Below are 24,301 nucleotides of genomic sequence, written 5' to 3'. Positions count from 1 at the left end.
GCTCGGGTCATGACCCCAGGGTCCTGGGATCCAGCCCCACATGCGCATCTCCACTCAGTGGAGCCTATCTGGCCCTCTCTTTCTGTTGTTCCCCCCACTTGTGCTCCCTGACTCTCTTTATCAAATAAATAAATTATTTAAAAAGCAAAGAAAAGTATAAAAGAAGGATCAGAAAAGATCCCTAACTCTGTGTATATATAGTGACAAAAATCCTGAGTTAACCAAAAAGCTATACATGTGCAAGAAACCCAAGCACAGGGCAGCCCCGGTGGCTCAGCAGTTTAGCGCCACCTTCAGCCCGGGGTGTGATCCTGGAGACCCAAGATGGGAGTCCCACGTTGGGCTCCCTGCATGGAGCCTGCTTCTCCCTCTGCCTGTCTCCCTCTCTCTCTCTCTCTCTCTCTGTCATGAATAAATAAATAAAATCTTGAAAGAAAAAAGAAAGAAAGAAAGAAAGAAAGAAAGAAAGAAAGAAAGAAAGAAAGAAAGAAAGAAAGAAAGAAAGAAAAGAGAAAGGAAAAGGGAAGGGAAAAGGGAAGGGAAAAGGGAAGGGAAAAGGGAAGGGAAAAGGGAAGGGATTATGAAAGTGCACACACCATTTCCCTGGCCTTCCCATTTCTTTCACCCTTCCTGCCCCTTTCCGGTACCCTTTCCTGCCCCTTCCGGGCCCCTTTCACTGTCCCCTTCCTTACCCTCCTTCCCTTTCACCTTTCCCCAATTGCCTTTCCTTTCCGTTGACTTTCCTGTCTTTCCTTCCCCGGAACAGCCGCCCAGAAAGTCTTTTGAAAAACTGAGCTAAAACTGTATCATAGGCCAAGGAAGGTAAGATAGAGATTTCAGTCTAAGTATAACAATGCTGAGATACCTGGGCAGCTCAATCAGTTAAGCATCTGCCTTCAGCTCAGGTCATGATCTCAGGGTCCCTCAGGTCCTCAGGGGATCAAGCCCCATGTTAGGCTCCCTAGTCAGTGAGTTGTCTCCCTCTTCCTCTGTCTCTCTCCCCCTCCCATTTGTGCTTGCTCTCTCTCTTTCTCTCTCATGCAGGGAGCCCAATGTGGGACTGGATCCTGGGACCCCAGGATCACACCCTGGGCTGAAGGCAGGCGCACAACCACTGAGCCACCCAGGGATTCCCTAAAAATAGTTTAAAAATAAATAAACAATGCTGATCCCTGACAAACCTGATGAAAGAAATGAATCTAGACATTCATAAACACAATTAACACCAGTAAGATTAACTCGAAGACTCTACACCCAGACACATTATAATCAAATTGTCAGAAGACAAAGGGAGAACCCCAAAAGCAGCAAGAGAAAAGCAATTCATCAGGTACAAAGGCTTCTCAAGGTTAACAACTGATTTCACACTAGAAACTATGTAAGCCAAAAGGCAATGAGATAACACATCTACAGTGCTGAAAGAAAGTGCTCTGTATCTGGCGAAACTATTCTTTGAAAATGATGGAGAAATTAAAATATTTTTGTTTATCTAAACAAAACTGAGGGAATATGTCACTAGCAGACTTGACTGTAAGAAACGCTAGAGGGAGCTCTTCAGGCTGAAAGGAAAGAGCATGAGCCAGTAGTTTGAAACCACATAAAGAAATAAAAAACACAAATAAAGATAGGTACTTATGTAGGTAAATTAATTTACCTGAGATTTAATATATTTTGGGCTTGTATCCCTTTTATCTTCTACATGACTGAAAAGACAACTATATAAAAAAATAATTATAAATGGATGCACAAAGCACATAAAAGTGTAAGTTGTGGCAACAATATAAATATAGGAACTAAGTTTTCACATACCATTGAAACTATAGTTATTTATAATTTAAGTGTCTGACAATAAGCTTTTTTGATCACAGCACGTCTAACACTAAGCTTTTGACTGCCATGACATCCACTTCAAATAAACATATTGTCAGCTGTATGACACAGCTACTAAAAAAACAACCACATAAGGAACCAGGCTACCACCATCCATTAAGGTCTTTCAGAAAACCCCAGGTAACCTAGATAACAGACTGCCTGAGTGACCCTGTTTCTCCCTTCTCATGCCCAAATTCTTTTTTTTTTTTAATTTTTATTTATTTATGATAGTCACAGAGAGAGAGAGAGTGAGAGAGGCAGAGACACAGGCAGAAGGAGAAGCAGGCTCCATGCACCGGGAGCCCGACGTGGGATTCGATCCCGGGTCTCCAGGATTGCGCCCTGGGCCAAAGGCGGGCGCCAAACCGCTGCGCCACCCAGGGATCCCCTCATGCCCAAATTCTGACTTTTCTGCTTTAAATTAGCCAATAGAGAATAAATCTGGAAAACCCTAGACACTCCAGCCTTGAACCCTAATAAAGGCAGAGCCCCAAGACTGCTCTTTCTCTTCACCCTCAACCAGCTAGATGGTTCTTGGTGTGCTATATATGGCATAGTAAGAACCAGAAGACCTCGCCAGCTATAAATAGGGGCCCTGGTAGCAGAAATATCTGTGGAGCATGCCATAAATAATGTGTGCCCAGGCAAACACTACAGGCATTTCTGACATGGGGTATTACCATCAACAGGCTCAACATCAACGGAACTGTATTAACTCAAACAACATTGTTATAAATTATAGTATTAATTATAACCACCACAGTAAATATTAAGTAACTAAGTATATATATATATATATATGTATGTATATGCTAGAAGAAAAGAGAAGGGAATCAAAACAGTACACTAAAAATATCTAATACAAAGAGCAACAACAGAGGAATTGACGAACAAAAAGTATAAAACAGAGAAAACAAATAAGAAAATGGCAGAAGTCTTTCCTTATCAGTAATTACATATAAAAACGAACTCTCCAATTTAGAAACAGGATGAAGGAATGGAACAAAAAAATGATCAAATCTATAAGAGACTTGCTTTAGATCCAAGAACACACATAGGTTAAAAGTAAAAGGATGGAAAAACGTATTCTATTCAAATACTAACCTAGAAAGAACTGCAGTATCCACGCTAACGTGACAAAATAGACTTTAAGACAAAAACTGTTGCAAGAGACCCAAAAAATTACAGAATGATAAAAGGGTAAATCCACTAAAAAACATATAGCAATTATATATATACATGTAACAATAGAGGTCCAAAATAGATCAAGCAAAAACTGACAGAATTGAAGGGAAAAATAAACAGTTCTACAATACTTAGAGACTTTAACACTCCATTTCAATAATGGATAAAACCACCAGACAGAAGACAAACGAGGAAGTCAAAAAAATCTGAACAGTTAAATGAACTGGGCCTAACATATTTATACAACACTCAACCCAACACAAAAAGCATACATTCTTCTTAAGTGAACATGCATAAACCTAAACCGTATGTTAGCTACAAATCAAGTCTCAATAAATTTTAAAAGACTGAAATACAAAATATTTTTCTTCTCTAACTACAATGAAATCAGAAATCAGTAGAAAAGGAAATCTGAAAACGAGTGGAAATTAAACAATACACGTAAAACAATTAGTAAGAAAAATTCACAAGGAAAAATTTAAAATACTTTAAGATAAATGAAAACAAAAATACATCCCAAAACTTATGAAATATAGCTGTAAACAACTGTATTAAGAATAAAGATCTCAAACCAATAACCTACACTTCCACCTTACAGAACTACAAAAAGAAGAAGAAACGGGATGCCAGGGTGGCTCAGCAGTTGAGCGGCTGCCTTCCCCCCAGGGCGTGACCCTGGAGACCCAGGATCGAGTCCCACGTAGGGCTCCGTCCATGGAGCCTGCTTCTCCCTCTGCCTGTGTCTCTGCCTCTCTCTCTCCCTCTCTCTGTCTCTCATGAATGAATAAAATCGGTTTTATTTTGTTTTGTTTTGTTTTTAAAAAGAGGAAACTAAATACAGGCCAAGTAGAAGGAAGAAACTAAAAATCAGACCAAATAGGGCAGCCCCAGTGGCGCAGCGGTTTGACGCCGCCTGCAGCCCGGGGTGTGATCCTGGGGACCGGGGATCGAGTCCCACATCGGGCTTCCTGCATGTATGGAGCCTGCTTCTCCCTCTGCCTATGTCTCTGCCTCTCTCTCGCTCTCTCTGAATGAATAAATAAATAAATCTTTAAAAAAAATAAAATAAATAAAAATAAAAATCAGACCAAATATAAATTAAATATAGACTAGAAAAATAATAGAAACTATGAAAACCTAAGTTTAAACTTTGTAAAGACCAACAGAACTGACAAAACTTTAGCAGACTAAAAATAGAGAACACTCCAGTTACTAAAATCATGAATGAAAATAGAGACATCATTGCCAACCTCACAGAAATAGAATTACAGAAAACTATGCCAACTAAGTAAACTAGATCAAATGGACAAGTTCCAAGAAGAATACAAACTACAAAAGAACTAACTCAAGAAGAAACAGAAAATCTGAATAGAACTGTAAGAAGTAGAAACATTAACTCAGTAATAAAAAAAAAAAACTCCCAACAAAGAAAAAGCCAAGGAATGAGGATATAATTAGTGATACAGCCGAAGAACTAATACTAATCCTAAAATTCTTCCTAACTGGAAGATGACGTAAGGCTTCCTAACTCATTCCATGAGGTCAGGATTACCCTGATACCAAAGCCTAATGATGCCATCGCAAGAGAGCTACAGATGTCCCTTATGAATACAGAAGCAAAATCTTCAATAAAATATGAGCAAACTAAATCCAGTACATATTAAAAGGATCATATGCCACGCCCAAGAAGGATTTACCCCAGAAATGCAAAAGTGGTCCAAAATGAAGAAATAAATCCATTTAACACACCATATTAATAAAATGAAGGGGGTTTTTATTTTATCAAATTTTTATTTTATTACCTATGAATTCCACGTCCTCCCCCAGTTACATAAAGAAGGCAGATGTAACAGCATTTTCGGTGATTTTCATTCCTTCTAGAAGACAAGTTTCTATCTGTTTCATTGCTCTTGAACCCAAAGCATATCTTTTAGGATTTCTTTCAGCTCAAATGAGTTGATGAACATTTTCTCAAGTTTTGTTCATGACATATTATCTTTGTTTCTTTTTTCCTAAGACAACTACTGCTTGTGTACAGAATTATGAGTTGACAGTTTTGAGGTTAGTCCAGTATTCTCTAAAATCCATTATTTTTAACCCATGAATCCTTTGAAATAGTGTTCCATTAATATACAGTGTTATTTTCCTTTTCAGTGCTTTTAGATGTTATGAAAGGTCTGTTTTTTTTAAATAACCATCTCAATAGACACAGAAAAGGCACTTGACAAAATCCAATACTCCTTCTTGATACAAATACTCAGAAAACTTGAAATAAAAGGAATCTTCCTTTCTTGGTAGATGGCACATCTATTAAAAACACTCAGCTAACATTATACTTAATGGTGAAGGACAGATTTTTTTTTCCCTTGAGATGAGGAACAAGGATGTCTGCTCTCTCCATTGTACTAGAGATTCCAACCTGGGCAACTATTCAAGAAAAAAAAAATGAAAGGCATCCAGGAAAGAAGAACTAAAATGTTCTCTATACGCAGATGTCATGTTTTTTATATAAAAAATCCTAAAGAAAAAAAAATCCTAAAGAACACACACAAAAAAATTTAGAGCTAATAGGCAAATGTTTCCACACATTAACAATGAATAATTCAAAAATGAATTAAGAAAGCATTTCTGGGATGCCTGGGTGGCTCAGAAGTTCAGTATCTGCCTTTGGCTCCGGTTAAGATCCCAGGGGTCTGGGATGGAGTCCCCCATCAACTCACTGCAGGGACCTGCTTCTCTGTTTCTTTCATGAACAAATAAACAAAATCTTTAAAAAAATAAAAAAAAGAAAAGAAAAGAAATAGAGAAAGAAGGAAAGAAAGAATTTCCATTTATAATAACATCAAAAAGGTGAAGTATTTAGTTATAGATTTACCATTTTTTGAGTATCCTCATATTCTTCATTATACTTAATGTTTCCTTTTATTTTTTTAATATTTATAATAGCAGTTTAAAGTTTTGTCTTTTAAGTCTAATATCTGAGCTCATTCACAGTTATTTTCTATGAACTACTTTCTTTCAGTATAGGTCACATTTTTCTGTCTCTTGACATGTCTCATAGCTTTTTAGGGGCACATTTTAGGGGCACCACAGTGGCTCAATCAGCTAAGCGTACAGTTCCTGATTTTAGCTCAGATCTTGATCTCAAAGTCATGAGCTCAAGCCCTGCAGTAGGCTCCACGCCTAGCATGGAGCCTACTTTAAATACAAAAAAAAAAAAAAAAAGGGACAACCAGGTGGCTCAGCCATTGAGCATTTGCCTTTGGCCCAGGGTGTGACCCCAGAGTCCCGGGATCAGGATCGAGTTCCACATCGGCCTCCCCACATGGATCCTGCTTCTCCCTCTGCCTGTGTCTCTGCCTCTCTAAGTGTCTCTCATGAATAAATAAATAACATCTTAAATAAATAAATACAAAAAAACCTAGACATTTTAGATAACTTATTATCAAAAATATAGCAACTCTGGAATTTTTCAGAAGGTTTTTTTTTTTTTTTTAAGATTTTATTTTTTAAAACCTGAACAGGCCAATAACCAGGGAGGAAATTGAAGCAGTCATCAAAAACCTCCCAAGACACAAGAGTCCAGGGCCAGATGGCTTCCCAGGGGAATTTTATCAAACGTTTAAAGAAGAAACCATACCTATTCTCCTAAAGCTGTTTGGAAAGATAGAAAGAGATGGAGTACTTCCAAATTCGTTCTATGAAGCCAGCATCACCTTAATTCCAAAACCAGACAAAGACCCCACCAAAAAGGAGAATTACAGACCAATATCCCTGATGAACATGGATGCAAAAATTCTCAACAAGATACTGGCCAATAGGATCCAACAGTACATTAAAAAAATTATTCACCATGACCAAGTAGGATTTATCCCTGGGACACAAGGCTGGTTCAACACCCGTAAAACAATCAATGTGATTCATCATATCAGCAAGAGAAAAACCAAGAACCATATGATCCTCTCATTGGATGCAGAGAAACCATTTGACAAAATACAGCATCCATTCCTGATCAAAACTCTTCAGAGTGTAGGGATAGAGGGAACATTCCTCAACATCTTAAAAGCCATCTATGAAAAGCCCACAGCAAATATCATTCTCAATGGGGAAGCACTGGGAGCCTTTCCCCTAAGATCAGGAACAAGACAGGGATGTCCACTCTCACCACTGCTGTTCAACATAGGACTGGGAGTCCTAGCCTCAGCAATCAGACAACAAAAAGACATTAAAGGCATTCAAATTGGCAAAGAAGAAGTCAAACTCTCCCTCTTCGCCGATGACATGATACTCTACATAGAAAACCCAAAAGTCTCCACCCCAAGATTGCTAGAACTCATACAGCAATTCGGTAGCGTGGCAGGATACAAAATCAATGCCCAGAAGTCAGTGGCATTTCTATACACTAACAATGAGACTGAAGAAAGAGAAATTAAGGAGTCAATCCCATTTACAATTGCACCCAAAAGCATAAGATACCTAGGAATAAACCTAACCAAAGATGTAAAGGATCTATACCCTCAAAACTATAGAACACTTCTGAAAGAAATTGAGGAAGACACAAAGAGATGGAAAAATATTCCATGCTCATGGATTGGCAGAATTAATATTGTGAAAATGTCAATGTTACCCAGGGCAATATACACGTTTAATGCAATCCCTATCAAAATACCATGGACTTTCTTCAGAGAGTTAGAACAAATTATTTTAAGATTTGTGTGGAATCAGAAAAGACCCCGAATAGCCAGGGGAATTTTAAAAAAGAAAACCATATCTGGGGGCATCACAATGCCAGATTTCAGGTTGTACTACAAAGCTGTGGTCATCAAGACAGTGTGGTACTGGCACAAAAACAGACACATAGATCAGTGGAACAGAATAGAGAATCCAGAAGTGGACCCTGAACTTTATGGGCAACTAATATTCGATAAAGGAGGAAAGACTATCCATTGGAAGAAAGACAGTCTCTTCAATAAATGGTGCTGGGAAAATTGGACATCCACATGCAGAAGAATGAAACTAGACCACTCTCTTGCACCAGACACAAAGATAAACTCAAAATGGATGAAAGATCTAAATGTGAGACAAGATTCCATCAAAATCCTAGAGAAGAACACAGGCAACACCCTTTTTGAACTCGGCCATAGTAACTTCTTGCAAGATACATCCACGAAGGCAAAAGAAACAAAAGCAAAAATGAACTATTGGGACTTCATCAAGATAAGAAGCTTTTGCACAGCAAAGGATACAGTCAACAAAACTCAAAGACAACCTACAGAATGGGAGAAGATATTTGCAAATGACATATCAGATAAAGGGCTAGTTTCCAAGATCTATAAAGAACTTATTAAACTCAACACCAAAGAAACAAACAATCCAATCATGAAATGGGCAAAAGACATGAAGAGAAATCTCACAGAGGAAGACACAGACATGGCCAACACGCATATGAGAAAATGCTCTGCATCACTTGCCATCAGGGAAATACAAATCAAAACCACAATGAGATCCCACCTCACCCCAGTGAGAATGGGGAAAATTAACAAGGCAGGAAACCACAAATGTTGGAGAGGATGCGGAGAAAAGGGAACCCTCTTACACTGTTGGTGGGAGTGTGAACTGGTGCAGCCACTCTGGAAAACTGTGTGGAGGTTCCTCAAACAGTTAAAAATATACCTGCCCTACGACCCAGCAATTGCACTGTTGGGGATTTACCCCAAAGATACAGATGCAGTGAAACGCCGGGACACCTGCACCCCGATGTTTCTAGCAGCAATGGCCACGATAGCCAAACTGTGGAAGGAGCCTCGGTGTCCAACGAAAGATGAATGGATAAAGAAGATGTGGTTTATGTATACAATGGAATATTACTCAGCTATTAGAAATGACAAATACCCACCATTTGCTTCAACGTGGATGGAACTGGAGGGTATTATGCTGAGTGAAGTAAGTCAGTCGGAGAAGGACAAACATTATATGTTCTCATTCATTTGGGGAATATAAATAATAGTGAAAGGGAATGTAAGGGAAGGGGGAAGAAATGTGTGGGAAATATCAGAAAGGGAGACAGAACGTAAAGACTGCGAACTCTGGGAAATGAACTAGGGGTGGTAGAAGGGGAGGAGGGCGGGGGTGGGAGTGAATGGGTGACGGGCACTGGGGGTTATTCTGTATGTTAGTAAATTGAACACCAATAAAAAATAAAAAATAAAAAAAACAAAAAACAAACAAACAAACAAAAAAAAAAAAGATTTTATTTTTTAAGTAATCTCTATACCCAACGTGAGGCTTGGAATCACAACCCTGAGATCAAGAGGTACATGTTCTAACCAACTGAGCCAGCCAGCCACTCCAGAAGGTAACATTTTAATTTCCCTGCAATTAAACCGTGGGGTCTATGTCCTCCGCAGGGTTGATGCCTCTGCCCGGGTCAGTACTCACATACTCCTCGCACTCTAGCTTCCCGACGAGGTGACCCCATATCTACGTAGCTGGGGCTCAGGCATGCTCCGCCTCTCAGGCCTGCTCCTCGACCTCTGAGGGGACAGCAAGAGCACATTCGAGGCTGAGCCAGTTCTCCGGCTGAGCCCTTGCCTCCTGCTAGACCTTCAGGTCTCCTCTGCCCCCGGGCGTGGCCTCACCGGGAGCGCTTACCCCTTTACGGTTTTCTCATTTCCAAGGTCCGCCTGTTCAACTCCTGGCTGGTCCCCCGCTCATCCCAACTGGCACAAAAACCTAAGACTCGCAAATATGTGGATTTTCACTGTTTCCTATCAAATTTGTCACTTTAAGTTGACAAACACAGGTTTTTACTCGTTGCCACAAACTGAATTAGCCTCTGGCAGCACGGCTGCCGGTCTCCCAAACTCCAGTTCTTGCCAAAGGAATTGGGGAAAGCAAGAATGCCGCAGACATCGACTGTTCTCAAAAGCTCTAGCACTTTTCCTAAAAATAAATGCTTCTCAATTTTTTTCTGTCTTCGGTCAATTTCCAAAGCCCAAATAGTTTTAGGCAATTTTGCCTAATTTTACTTTGTTTTTGTGGAGAGGAATCACCAAACTCTTCATGCAGCTATCCCTGGAGGTCCCTCTCTTCTGAATATTTTTATGCTCTTCATTTTATGAGATGAAAAAATAAAGATTCAGGCAAAGTAGATCATCTGTTTAAGGTTAAAGAACAATGTGGTTTTCAAGAACTAAGTTGTCACTTAACAAATAGAAGTTATGTAGAAATGGTCACCGGAACCAAGAAGCATCTTGTTTTGTTTAAGATTTTACTTATTTATTCATGAGAGACACAGAGAGAGGCAGAGACACAGGCAGAGGGAGGAGAAGCAAACTCCATGCAAGGAGCTCAATGTCGGACTCAATCCCAGGATCCCACGATCACACCCTGAGCCAAAGGCAGACGCTCAACCACTGAGCCACCCAGGCGTCCCAAGAAGCACCTTGTGGGCAGCCGGGGAGGCTCAGCAGTTTAGCGCCACCTTCGGCCCAGGGCGTGATCCTGGAGACCCGGGATCGAGTCCCACCGTCGGGCTCCCTGCATGGAGCCTGCTTCTCCCTCTGCCTGTGTCTCTGCCTCTCTCGGTGTCTCTCATAAATAAATAAATAAATAAATAAATAAATAAATAAATAAATAAATAAATAAATAAATAAATAAATAAATAAATAAATAAATAAATAAATAAACCAACCTTAAAAAAAAAAAAAAAAAGAAGCAGCACCTTGTTTAAAATATATCCGGCTTTAGGGGAACCTGGGTGGCTTAGTCTGTTAAGCGTCTGCCTTTGCCTCAGCTCATGATCCCAGGGTCCTGGAATCAAGTCCTCACTCTCTCGCTCTCTACTTCCCTCTCAAATAAATGAATAAAATCTTAAAAAAATAAAAATACAATCTAACTTTGGATTGTTCTTTCTTTGAATATTAGTTTTCTCTTTTGTTAAACTGAGATGACCATGAGAATCCACAGATAACTGACTAAATCTAGGTGGATTTCCATGAGTCTTAGTTATCCAGCTGAAAGGAAATTTAATAAGTGGGTGAAGGTTAGATGAAACCAGTACCAGCAAAGATGGGTAAGAATAAAAGGCAAAATTCTAAGCTGATATCGCAGCGCATATTTAATAGATCTTTGCACATTGATCGTGTCAGCAACCTGCACAACGGCCCCCAATGAGCTCACGGCCTGATACTTATTTACGGTTGTATAATCCTCTCCTTGAGCAGGAGCTGGGTTTAACGACCGAGTCCCTTCTACTGGACACAGTAGGGCACAACTGATAGGACACCAGTTCTGAGATTAGGTTAAAAGAGGTGGCTTCCGTTTTGGGGTGTTCTCGGATCTGTTGCTCTAGAGGAGCGAGCTGCCACACGGCCATTCGCCGATGGAGAAGCCACAGAGCCGGCAAGGAACTTACGCCTGCCGCCCAGAGCCAGTGAGGACGTGGGCCTTGCCAACAAGTTCACAAGTAAGTCTGGGCAGGAATTCTTGAGCCCCGGTTGAGGAGCTCCAGCCAACACCTTGAATACAGCCTCAGAAGAGCCCCCGGATCAACTGGGACCCACCTAAGAATCACAGAGGTTATTACCCCACAGAAAATCTGAAATAATAAATGTCTGTGGTTTTAAACTGCTTAATGTTGGCATAATTTGTTACATAAAAATAGATAACACAATATTTAAATATTTCTACTTTCGGGCAGCCTGGGTGACTCAACGGTTTAGCACCGCCTTCAGCCCAGGGTGGGATCCAGGAGACCTGGGATCGAGTCCCAAGTCAGGCTCCCTGCGTGGAGCCTGCTTTTCCCTCGGCCTGTCTCTGCCTCTCTCTCTGTGTGTCTCTCATGAATAAATAAATAAAATCTATAAATAAATGAATGAATGAATGAATAAATAAATAAATAAAATATTTCTGCTTTTCTTTCTGTCATTAAAAAGCCCTCTCTCAAAAAAAAAAAAAAAAAAAAAGCCCTCTCTCCCTTGGGATCCCTGGGTGGCTCAGCAGTTTAGCACCTACCTTCGGCCCAGGGCATGATCCTGGAGTCCTGGGATCGAGTCCCACATCGGGCTCCCTGCACGGAGCCTGCTTCTCCCTCTGCCTTTGTCTCTGCCTCTCTCCTTCTGTATCTCTCATGAATAAATAAATACAATCTTTCAAATAAATAAATAAACAAACAGCCCTCTCTCCCAAATCTTAACTCTCAAAGTTAACTACTTCTCCTCCAAACTATCGTCTTAACTCCTTTAACCAATATTTGTGCACGTGTACCTGGGTTTCTGTGGGAGACCCTAAGACTTGAGAGGCATTCACTGGCTTTAAGATTATATAGTCAGGGCAGCCCCGGTGGCACAGCGGTTTAGCGCCGCCTGCAGCCCAGGGCGTGATCCTGGAGACCTTGGATCAAATCCCACATCAGGCTCTCTGCATAGAGCCTGCTTCTCCCTCTGCCTGTGTCTCTGCCTCTCTCTCTCTCTCTCTCTGCATCTCTATGAATAAATAAATAAAATCTTTTTTAAAAAAAAGATTATATAGTCAGAGGCATTTCTGAATTATCTTTGGATAATCTGAGATTCAGGAGAAAGAGTATTTCGAAAGTTGATTTGCAGAAAGAGAATATAGGTCTGTAAAGGACTGACCCGTAACAACATTTTTGTTGAATACAGAAAACTACAAAGGGGAAAGAGGACACTGAAAAAAACTGGGATGTCCCTTGCATCAAGCCAGGAAACTGCTTACTCTAACACAGGCCTGTTAGCAAAGCTTGAACATGAGAGAAGTTCAAACTAAGTAGGTGTAGGCATCCTGCAGATGTAGAAGATCCAGGTATCCATCGCCTGGCACCTTGCTGCTCGCCATCGCTGCCTTCGGCTACGGCGAGGAAGACCGTGCCTAGCCCTGAAAAAGGGAGGCAAAGGGCAAGCGGCTGCTCTCATGGACACATTACTTCCACTCACATTCTATTACCCAACATTTAGTCACATAGCTGCGCCTCGCTACAATTAAGGCTGAGAAACAGCCTCTAATTAGGTGATCTTGTGCCAAGCTAGAACATGGTAAATTCCACGTCTAAAAGGAAGATGAGGGGAATGGATACTGGGAAACAGCAGTGACTTCTAACCAGGACCTAAGTTGAAAACTAACTTAAGATTCTTTATCTTTAGGGGCAGATCTGGAAAACACAACTAAAATACAAATTACCGGATCCCTGGGTGGCGCAGCGGTTTGGAGCCTGCCTCTGGCCCAGGGCGCGATCCTGGAGACCCGGGATCGAGTCCCCAATGGGGCTCCCGGTGCATGGAGCCTGCTTCTCCCTCTGCCTATGTCTCTGTCTGTCTGTCTCTCTCTGTGACTATCATAAATAAATAAATAAAATTTAAAAAAAATAAAATACAAATTACCAGAAAAGGTACATGTTATAGATACAATCTGAAATAATCACTACCAGAGACATCCAAATATTCCTGAGCCTTCAAAGACTCTATTTTTGAGCAGGGCATCAGTGTAAGATTTCAGAAGATACTTCAGACGGAGAAAAAGTCCAGAAAATGCTTTGTTGTCTAACACTTGGTCATACCTAACCCACAGAACCTTGGAGTATTTGAAAATCAACCAAGCCAATACTTACATTTGGCCATTTAATTTTTGATAAGATCTTATCTGCTATCAAAGATTACTGCAAAAGTTTATGAGTAAGCAGATGGCATGCAAGTTATACAAATAATACTTTGAAAAGAAGTAAACTGTGTAGCTATTTTATCTAATATTGACTATACTAGGTGTTAAGAGAGAGAGATACAGAGGTATGCAAGATAAAACACAATATTCTTGACTATATACTGTATGATGACATTTATATGAAATTTCCAGAAAAGGAAAACTCTATAGGCAAATAGATCAGTGGTTGCTTGGGGCTAGGGGTATGAGCAGAAATTGTTAAGAGGCACACAGAAACTATTTGAGGTGTTCCAAAACTGGATTATAATGATGGCTATATAACACTATACACTTATTAAAACTCAAACTGTAGGGACGACTAGATGGCTCAATTAAGCATCTATCTTCAGCTCAGGTCATGATCCCAGGGTCCTGGGATCAAGCTCCACATGGGGCTCCCCACTCAGCGGGGAGTCTGCTTCTTCCTCTGCCTCTCCCTCCACTTGTACATGAGCTCTCCCACTCTTTCTCTCTGTGCTTATACTATAAATAAAATCTTAAAAAAAAAAAAAAACCTCAAACTGCATACTTAAAATGGGTAAATATCAATAGAGTTGCTTTTTTAAAAAATGTCCACAAGCTCTGTATTTCTCTCATTCTATTTTTCTTCCCAGAATCTTTGAATTCCTTTTTGAGAAGACATTCACACACATACACAAACACTATGTTATAGTAAGGACTAAGCAAATAATATCAGATATTATTTAATTATAATTTAGAAAGAATCCCTCTTTGCAATCTTCTCAAAATTAACTATTTCAATCAAGTTCAACTTTTCTGCCCTTTTCAATTTTTCCCCATATGTCATATCTTCCCTCTTAAATATTCTACTTAAATTATCTGCCAAAAGCTTGCAAGTAACATTTACTAAGTAGTTTCTTGAATAGAGACTGTTCAGAAAAACAGAAACACAAAACATATTTCTGGTACTTTTCTAACCACATAACCAAAGGGAAGTCATAGGCTCTAAAATTATTTCCTAATCTATAATTTTAAATAATTCTTGCAATTTAATTATTAAAATTTAAGGCACAGCAAACTTCTACAATCCCAATGCTTACTACAGAGTGCTATTTTATAGTAGTAGTCAGGTATTATGAAATGTACACAAGAGTAAGTTTTATTCTAAAGCCAGTCACAGAATTCAATAAAATACAAAACTTTTTTATGTATTTTGGGGACGTCTGGGTGGCTCAGAGGTTGAACGTCTGCCTTTGGCACAGGGCGTGATCCCAGGGTCTTGGGATTGAGTCCCACATCGGGCTCCCTGCATGGAGGCTGCTTCTCTCTCTGCCTGTGTCTCTGCCTCTGTCTCTGTGTCTCTCATGAATAAATAAGCAAAATCTTTTAAAAATTTTTTTAAGTATTTTGGGAAGAGATACTATAAAATGACATGTCCTTCTGACATATATCCATTATTCTTTGAGTACTTCCTTGTGCTCTGGCACAAAATATTCTAGGCTCGTCTAGTACTTTCCTGGTACCAGCTTGGTAATCATCCATTTCTCCTAGAACGCTGATTCCTTTTAGCAGAGAATGGTTTTTAGAAGCTAAGATCTAGCTAAGTGCGCAGACACACACACTGTTTATTGGGCATTGCTTCTCTAAGGCCCTTTCAAGTGGACAGAGCTAGAAAATACATATATACGTATGTATGTAGGTTGCCAATCACCCATCACTACTCTAGAGTCTTCCTCCACATAGATGCCCTGAGCATATTATGTGGCTCCAAACTGGCCAAAACTTGGGCAGGACTCTTGACAAACTTAAATTAAGATATTCAGCCAAAATTAAACAACTTTTCAGGAAACTATTATGGTAACACTAAATGCTTCCATATATGCCTTCACTTATCTTCTCATATTCCCTATCACTTATACAACTTGGTATTCCAAAGTTGGCCAAAAAAGAAAAAAAAAAAAAAAAAAAAAAAAACGCCCAGGTTTATTCCCTTGACAGCTACTCATTACAAAGCACCAAAATTTATAGACCTCTTAAGAGGTAAAAAGAAAATAAATCTCACCTTTTGCGGCTTGATTAAGTTAATCGAGATTACTTGACATTCTTTAGCTAAAAAAAAAAATCTTGAACCTGACTTCCTAACAACATTCTATTTCAGAGTTGACTAAACTCATCCCCAGAACTACAGAGACATACATTCTAGAGGTGAACTGGCCCTGGAGTAGTAAGTCAAGCATTCATGAAATGCTACATATAACTTAGTTCCTCTTACCCACTAGTAATCTACATTCAAAACTTTAAACAGTGGTATTGCTTTTTTTTTTTTTTTTTTTGAAAGAAACAGGTCGAGCACATAAGCCTTCCCCCAAAGCACATTTCTCTCATAAAATTCTTCCTTGATCACTAAAGCAACCTGTTGGTAATGAAGCTGTAAAAATAAAGATCTAATACCTAACACGTTATCAGGGGTGCAGGCATGGTGAGGCGGTTTTCCCAACTGTGTTGACAGACTCTGGGGTCTCTAGCCTGGTTTCCTTTGGAAAGAAACAGGTCGGGCTGACAGAGAGCAAGAAAGATACCTAAACATAAAGCACACAAAGTCTCTAAATATCTCAAAATACCTGTTACTCAAATAGTAACACTTAAAGAAAAGTATTCCACTGCTATCATTTGGTAAAACTGTTGCATAGGGGCTCCACAATATAAAAACCTGTGATATCAGAAGGCAGGATTGCTTGAGGTTATGAAGGCAACAGGTACCAAAGACTGAAGCCACCTTATTTGATCCAAAGCAATCCCTCAACCAAAGACCAACTAGAACAGGCCTAAGGCCTTAAGAAAATGCTATTTCCACAGTTGATCTGTGAAGAGCCATTCCCTACTTCTCATATTTCTTATATTTAAGGACCACAATTCAACCCTACAGGCCCAATTATAAAATTAGCCTCTGACTCATAATAGCTCCGAAGTTGTCTGGTATAAGCTCCTCCCTGCCACCACCAATTCAGGAATCTCTTTCATACAGTCTCTGAGAGAAGATTACTGAGACCCTCTTCAACAATATAGGGAAAAGATCTCCTGGCCTGGAAACACAGAGAGGGGCTCCAACCCAGGGTCTGCCTTTCACTACCTAAAATGTCTTGGGGTAAGCCATTTCACCTCTCCAGGCCGGTTTTCTCACACAAAAGAAGTGGGGGAATAACCAGAAGATCTGAGGTCTCTTACTGCTCTGAAGTTAAATTATTATCTCCAGCGAAGCCACTTCAAGAAAAAATTCATTCCACGTTTACACAGTTCTTCTTAGAAAGGATTTTCTAAATTTCCAAATGTACACATTCTTTAACCCTAAAGTTCCACCTTCCTGAAATCTACCCTACAAGAAAATGACTATATGCGCACAGAAAACATTAGAACTCTCTACAGTAGCAATAATTTGGAAAAATTCAATAATAGAAAACTACAGTATAACATTACAGAATACTACGCAGCAGTTAAAAAGAATGAAGGAAGAGCTAAGTTGGTTGAGCATGTAGCTGTTGATCTCAGGGTTGCAGGTTCAAGCCCCAGATGACGTGTAGAGATTACTTAAATAAAGGAATGAAAGAAACCATATACACTACTTACTAAAAAGGAACGACTTCCAACCCATACTTTAACAAAACACGTACATTTTGGTGCATTTAAATAGCTATGAAGGTCTACACAGGTCTTTCTGCAGCGACAGAAATGTATCTGCATCTGCACAGTCCACTATGGTTAGCAGCCAGGCACCCGTGACTACTGATCTCTGAAATGTGGCTATTGTGACTGAGAGACTGAATTTTAAATTTAATTTTAACCACTTTCAGCTACTGTACTCTACAGAGCAGTTCTAGAAGAACAATCTAAACTGGTAACAGTGGTTAGTTACCTCTGGAGAGGAAATTAGATGGGAAGGTAGGAGTGAATCTAGGCAAACTTTCGCCTGCCTAGATTATTTCGCCTACCTGCATTATTTTAATGCTTTAAGGCAAGTTACAAAAAAACAAAATTTAAAGAGAAAATCTTGTTGAGGGATCCCTGGGTGGCGCAGCGGTTTGGCGCCTGCCTTTGGCCCAGGGCGCGATCCTGGAGACCCAGGATCAAATCCCACGTCGGGCTCCCGGTGCATGGAGCCTGCTTCTCCCTCTGCCTGTGTCTCTGCCTCTCTCTCTCACTGTGTGCCTATCAGAAATAAATAATAAAAAAATTAAAAAAAAAATCTTGTTGATACTGAACCAAAAATTTGCCCTATGAAGCGCCATAAAAAGAATCTAGGTGGGGGTATTTTTGTTGCTTTGTTTCATTCTGCTTTTTGCCTGGAAAAAAAATTTACCTGGAAAAAGTTGGTAGTTTTTCTTAAAAACAACCTTTAAATCACTTTTCCTTACATTTCTCTTCCAAACTCTCCCTCCTCCACACACCCTCGCCTTTTTTTTTTTAAAGAACTACAGTTAACTTCTGGTACAAAAGATACAGCAAAACATCATAAAGGCTACTGACCCATCATTAGGGAAGAAGGGCCATGCTTTCCAAGAATTTTTCCAACAGAGGTGATGGATTTGTACTTCTCTCTGCAACAATTCTTCTCGTACCATGAAAATATCACTATAGCTCCTAAAATCTTCTCTTCTCCAAGCGGAATATCCCCAGTTCTCAACCAAAAAACAGAGCAAGAACACTTTCACCATCACGTGGGTTTTATTGTAGCGCAAAACAACGCAGGTCAGGATATAAACATTTCGTACAGGCTTCTCCTAGTGGCATGGCATACGCACCCAGAGTATCAGCCCAGACTTCCTAAACACCTAGCCATTCATTTCTTCAAAAATATTTACTCGGACCTACTAAATACCAGCCACTGCACTTAGGGGAAGGGATAGAGCAATGAGCACAATCTATGTTGACAGAGACTCTACCACCCAAAGCCCTGTTCCTAAAAGTTGGAATCAGTAGGTAAACCCTGAACCACCTCAATTTCAATTCATTCCAACAGTCTAACTCCATGCCGAATACCACTAAGACCATGACACCCACACAGAGAATCTGTACTCAACTTTATAATACAAGGAAATCTACCTGACATGTCTTAAACGGCCCAACAAACCGGGCAAATTCAATGGGTAAAATCCTCAAATGTCCGTTAGACCAAGTTTTCAACAGTCCACAGCTAATTTGAAAAAAAAAAAAAAAATGTTTTTAGCAGGTAATCTATTCTAGCAAAACTTAATCTACATAAATTTTCTTTACTATGAGATCATGTACTACTTTACTTATTTATTTTATGATTTTGGTATTAAAATGTTCCCTACCTCCTGAAATGATGGTTTGGGTAGAAAGCAGAAAGTATCCGGGTTTTGTTTTGGTTTCTAAAGTCTTACTTGCCAAGTAACAACACAGTAATCAAACCTCTATACCAAATATTTGTTGATACTTGTCATTTGCTGATTTAAAGGACTCAAGGAAGCTCCCTCTGCCCTAAAATGCACACCCTGAACACAGAGGAAGTGATTACTCCTCCAAAAAGTACACTTCCATAAGAGTTAAATCGTTACATTTGACTCAAGGGAAACTTAAGCTTTCCCATTCTCTTGCTATATTATTTGCAAGAACGCTAATATCCTGGGGATTCCTGGGTGGCTCAACGGTGGAGCATCTGCCTTCAGCTCAGGATGTGATTCTGGGGTCCTGGGATCGAGTCCCACATCAGGCTCCCCACAGACAGCCTGCTTCTCCCTCTGCTTTGTGTCTCTGCCTCTCTGTGTCTCTCGTGAATGAATGAATGAATGAATGAATGAATGAATGAATAAATAAATAAATAAATAAATAAATAAATAAATACATACATACCTTTTAGAAAGAACACTAACATCCCAGTAAAACAGATCTAAACACACAGGATTATAAATGTGCAAAAAAGTCTAATTAAAAAAGTACATTTGTGACAATAACAATTGTGACTGATGACAGTTACTTCCTTAACAGTAAAAGTAGCCAAATTCTTATCTAGGTTATTTTTGACTGGTATTAAACATCTCCACACTGAAAAAGGTCTATTAAGTTTGGCGGGGGGGGGGGGGGGGGCATAAGGAAATAAGGAAGACACAACTTGCTAGTAATAACAACACTAACTTTGTCACTCAATTAAAGTTCCCACTATCATGGGCAGCCCGGGGGGGCTCAGCCGCTGAGCACCTGCCTTCGGCCCAGGGTGTGATCCTGGGGACCGGGATCGAGTCCCACCTCGGGCTCCTTGCATGGAGCCTGCTTCTCCCTCTGCCTGTGTTGTGTGTCTGCCTCTGTCTCTCTCTGTGTCTCTCATGAATAAATAAAATCTTTAAAAAAAAAATAAATTTCCCACTAACATAAACTAAACTGTAAATTTTACTTAGTAAAGTGAGACAAAGCTCCCACAGGACACACAGCTCCACTCACCTCCATCCCTTAAAAAAAAAAAAAAAAAAAAAAAAAAAACACTTTTCCCTACCTTCTGACAAATTATAGGTTTCTACATAAGGATTAAAATGTAGTTAGGCCACAGAACACAGCGTGACCCAAAGGGTTTTCAGGTCCTTAGGAAGGCCTGAATCCCCAGGTGTGCCCTCACTCTGTAGTGTGACCTTGGACAAGTCCTCCGACCCAGATTCTCAAGTGCACGGAGCGCGGAGCGCCCGGCTGTGTCCCGGCACTGGGGATCCGGGGGGGGGGCGCGGGGTGCCGCCGGGCACCGGGGGCAGCGGGCTCGCTCCTGGTGGATGTTCGCTGAACCCGCAACCAGCGGCCGCCGGGGCGGGGACAGTCACGCTGCTCCCAGGCGAAGGCAGCTGCAGCAGCCAGTGTCAACTGCTCAGCTGGTAAGAGTATACACGTGCTCTATTTGTATATTCGTAATATATGTGTTTATATGTAAATATACATACAAATAAGAATACATATATTTATACACATAAATATACCTACATATAAAAACGTATGTTTATATATGAAAATATATATTTATACATAGTTATATATTTAAAATGTATACATTCATATACAAATGTCTATTCATATACTTAAAAAGTGTATATTTTATATATAAATGTATTCATATATTAAAATGTATATATTTATATGTAAATATATATTCATATGTTAAATGTATATATTTATATATATTCATGTTAAAATGTGTATTATGTTTATGTATATATTTATACATTAAATGTATAAATTTATATATTCATGTTAAAATGTGTATATTTATGTATAAATGTGTATTTATATATTAAATGTATATATTTATATATATTCATGTTAAAATGTGTATATTTATGTATAAGTTTATTTATACATTAAATGTATATATTTATATATATTCATGTTAAAATGTGTATATATTTATACACATTTATAAATGTATAAATGCATATTTATATATTAAATATATATATTCATGTTAAAATGTATATATATTTATATATACATATGTATATATTTATTTACAGAAATGTGTATACTAATATATAAAAATATATTTATATCAAATGTATATATTCATATACATTTACATACAAAAATGTATAGATTTTATATAAAAATATATTTATGTATAAAATGTATGTTTAGGGATCCCTGGGTGGCGCAGCGGTTTGGCGCCTGCCTTTGGCCCAGGGCGCGATCCTGGAGACCCGGGATCGAATCCCACGTCGGGCTCCCGGTGCATGGAGCCTGCTTCTCCCTCTGCCTGTGTCTCTGCCTCTCTCTCTCTCTGTGACGGTCATAAATAAATAAAAAATTTAAAAAAAAAAAAAAATTTTAAAAAAAAAATAATAAAAAAAATAAATAAAATGTATGTTTATTTTTTTTTAAGGTTTTATTTATTCATGAGAAACACGGAGACAGAGGCAGAGACACAGGCAGAGGCAGAAGCAGGCTCCACGCAGGGAGCCGGATGTGGGACTCGATCCCGGGACCCCAGGATCACGCCCTGGGCCGAAGGCAGGCGTCAAACCACTGAGCCACCCAGGGATTCCCTAAAACGTATGTTTATAAATATATTTACATATAAATGTGTATATATATATGTGAATGTGTGTATTTATATATAAAAGTGTTTTTATGTATCTATAAATAAAACATGTTAATAAGTCACATGTTTATAAATAAGACATATTTATATATGAAATATACTTCTATGCAAAACATATTCATGTCTAAAACATACATGTGTACGTAACACACCCGCTCGTACATGCAGTGGACAGGAGTGGCCGCCGGGCCGAGCCGGGAGCCGGGAGCCGGGAGCCGCCGGGCTGCGGGGCGGGACCGAGGGAGGCCGCAGCCCGAGCTGCTGAGCGCGAGCGGCTCCCGAGGTCTCGGGCTTCCCACGACAGGCCCGAGCGTCCTCCCGAGCGTCCTCCCCAGCGGCCTGTCCCCCTCGGACTCCGGCTGCCGGGGTGGGGGGGTGGGGGGCACTGCGCTCAGGGGGCGGAGACCAGCGAGGGGGCGAGGGGGTGGGGTCACGGGGGTCGCGGGGATGGGGGGGTCACGGGGGTCTCGGGGATGGGGGGGGTCACGGGGGTCTCGGGGATGGGGGGTCACGGGGGTCTCGGGGATGGGGGGTCACGGGGGTCTCGGGGATGGGGGCTCACGGGGGCCGGAGGGTCACGGGGGTCTCGGGGATGGGGGGTCACGGGGGTCGGAGGGTCACGGGGGTCGCGGGGATGGGGGGTCACGGGGGTCTCGGGGATGGGGGGGTCACGGGGGTCTCGGGGATGGGGGGGTCACGGGGGTCTCGGGGATGGGGGCTCACGGGGGCCGGAGGGTCACGGGGATGGGGGGTCACGGGGGTCTCGGGGATGGGGGGGGTCACGGGGGTCGGAGGGTCACGGGGGTCTCGGGGATGGGGGGGTCACGGGGGTCAGGTAGTCACGGGGGTCTCGGGGATGGGGGGTCACGGGGGCCGGAGGGTCACGGGGGTCTCGGGGATGGGGGGGTCACGGGGGCCGGAGGGTCACGGGGGTCTCGGGGATGGGGGGTCACGGGGGCCGGAGGGTCACGGGGGTCTCGGGGATGGGGCGTCACGGGGGTCGGAGGGTCACGGGGGTCTCGGGGATGTGGGGGTCACGGGGGTCAGGGAGTCACGGGGGTCTCGGGAATAGAGGGGTCACGGGGGTCTCGGGGATGGGGGGGTCACGGAGGCCGGAGGGTCACGGGGGCCGGAGGGGCACGGGGATCTCGGGGATGGGGTCACGGGGGGCCGCGGGGTCACGGGGGCCAGGGCCGGGGCCGGGGCAGCCGTCGCCCGCGGCGCAGACCCACCTTGAGCAGGATGGACGGCGGCAGCTGGTTGATGTCCGGGGTTTCGGGGGGCGGATCCCTGTGACAGTCGCAGGGGTTCTCGGGGGGCTCCCGGCGGTCGGCGTCGCCGCAGTCGTGCTGCTGCTGCTGCTGCTGCTGCTGCTGGGCGGCCGAGGGGGCGGCGCCCCCCGCTCGCCCCGCGTCCCCGCCGGCCGCCGCGGGGGCCCCGGGGGGCGCGGGGGGCGCGGGGGCCTCGGGGGGCGCGGGGGCCGCGGGGCAGCAGGCGGCGTCGGGGGGCCGCGGCGGCGAGGCGCCCCCCCCCGCGGGCCCTCCGTGCGCCCCTGCGTGCGCCCCTCCGTGCCCGCCGCGCCCGCCGTGCCCGCCGCCGTGGCCGCCGCCGTGGCCCCCGCAGCGGGGCTGCTTGCAGGGCGTGCAGGCCGGGAGCCCGGCGCCCTTGCGCTTGCACACCATGTCGGCGGCCGGCGGCGGCCCGCGCAGGAGCCGCAGGGCGGCGGGCGGCCCGAGGAGGCGCACGGGCCCCACGCCCGCCAGGAGGAGGCCCGGGCCGCGGCGCTCCCAGGCGGCGGCGGCGGCCAGCCCCAGCTCGCGGCAGCGGGAGGCGGGCGACGCGGCGGCGGGGGCCAGCAGGAAGCGGCGGGCGGCGGCGGCGCAGTCCTCGGCGGAGGCCCGGGCCCGCGGCGGCGGCGGCGGCGGCGGCGGCGGCGGCTCCTCCTCCGGGCCGGCGGGGGCGGGCGCGCCGGGGCTGTGCACGATGAAGCAGAGCATGCAGGGCCCGCGGAAGAAGCAGTCCCGGCTGCGGGGCGGGCGCGGGCGCGGGCGGCGGCGGCGGCACCAGCTGCAGCAGCGCGGCCTCCTGCGGCTCGGGCGGCTTCGCGGCTCCCGGGACAGGAGGTGGCCCATATAGGAGGCCGCGCGGGGCGGCGGGCGGCGGGCGGCGGGGACGGGGACGGGGACGGGGACGGGGGCGGCCGGCGGGACGGGGCGGCGGGGCTCCGCGCACTCGCGCTCGGGCGCACACGCGACGGGGGGGGGCGGGGGGCCGGGGGGCTACATGCTGTGCCCCGGGGCCGGGGGGGCCGGGGGCCGGGGGCCGGGGGCGCGGCGGGGGGCCTGCGGCCGGGGACCGCTCCACGCCCGGCCCGGCGGCTCAGTCCGGCAGCGCGGCGGCGGCGGCGGCGGCGGCGGCGGCGGCGGGGGGGACGCGGGGTCCCGCTCGGACCATTTTAACTGCGGCTCCGCCGGCGGCGCG

General features: G+C 43.4%; 1 protein-coding gene across 1 annotated transcript in view; it reads right to left on the bottom strand.

Moving 5' to 3' along the window:
* FBXL17 (F-box and leucine rich repeat protein 17) overlaps positions 1-23,952 on the bottom strand; it is a 496,926-nt gene extending 472,974 nt beyond the window's left edge. The window contains exon 1 of the mRNA XM_038532171.1: positions 23,053-23,952. Within this exon, the coding sequence (XP_038388099.1) occupies positions 23,053-23,952 (900 nt within the window). The remainder of the gene's footprint in view (positions 1-23,052) is intronic.
* Between the last annotated feature and the right edge of the window lie 349 nt (positions 23,953-24,301).

Source organism: Canis lupus, chromosome 3 (genome assembly GCF_011100685.1).
Source record: "Canis lupus familiaris isolate Mischka breed German Shepherd chromosome 3, alternate assembly UU_Cfam_GSD_1.0, whole genome shotgun sequence".
NCBI lineage: Eukaryota > Metazoa > Chordata > Mammalia > Carnivora > Canidae > Canis > Canis lupus.
This window is presented reverse-complemented; position numbering and strand designations above follow the sequence as displayed.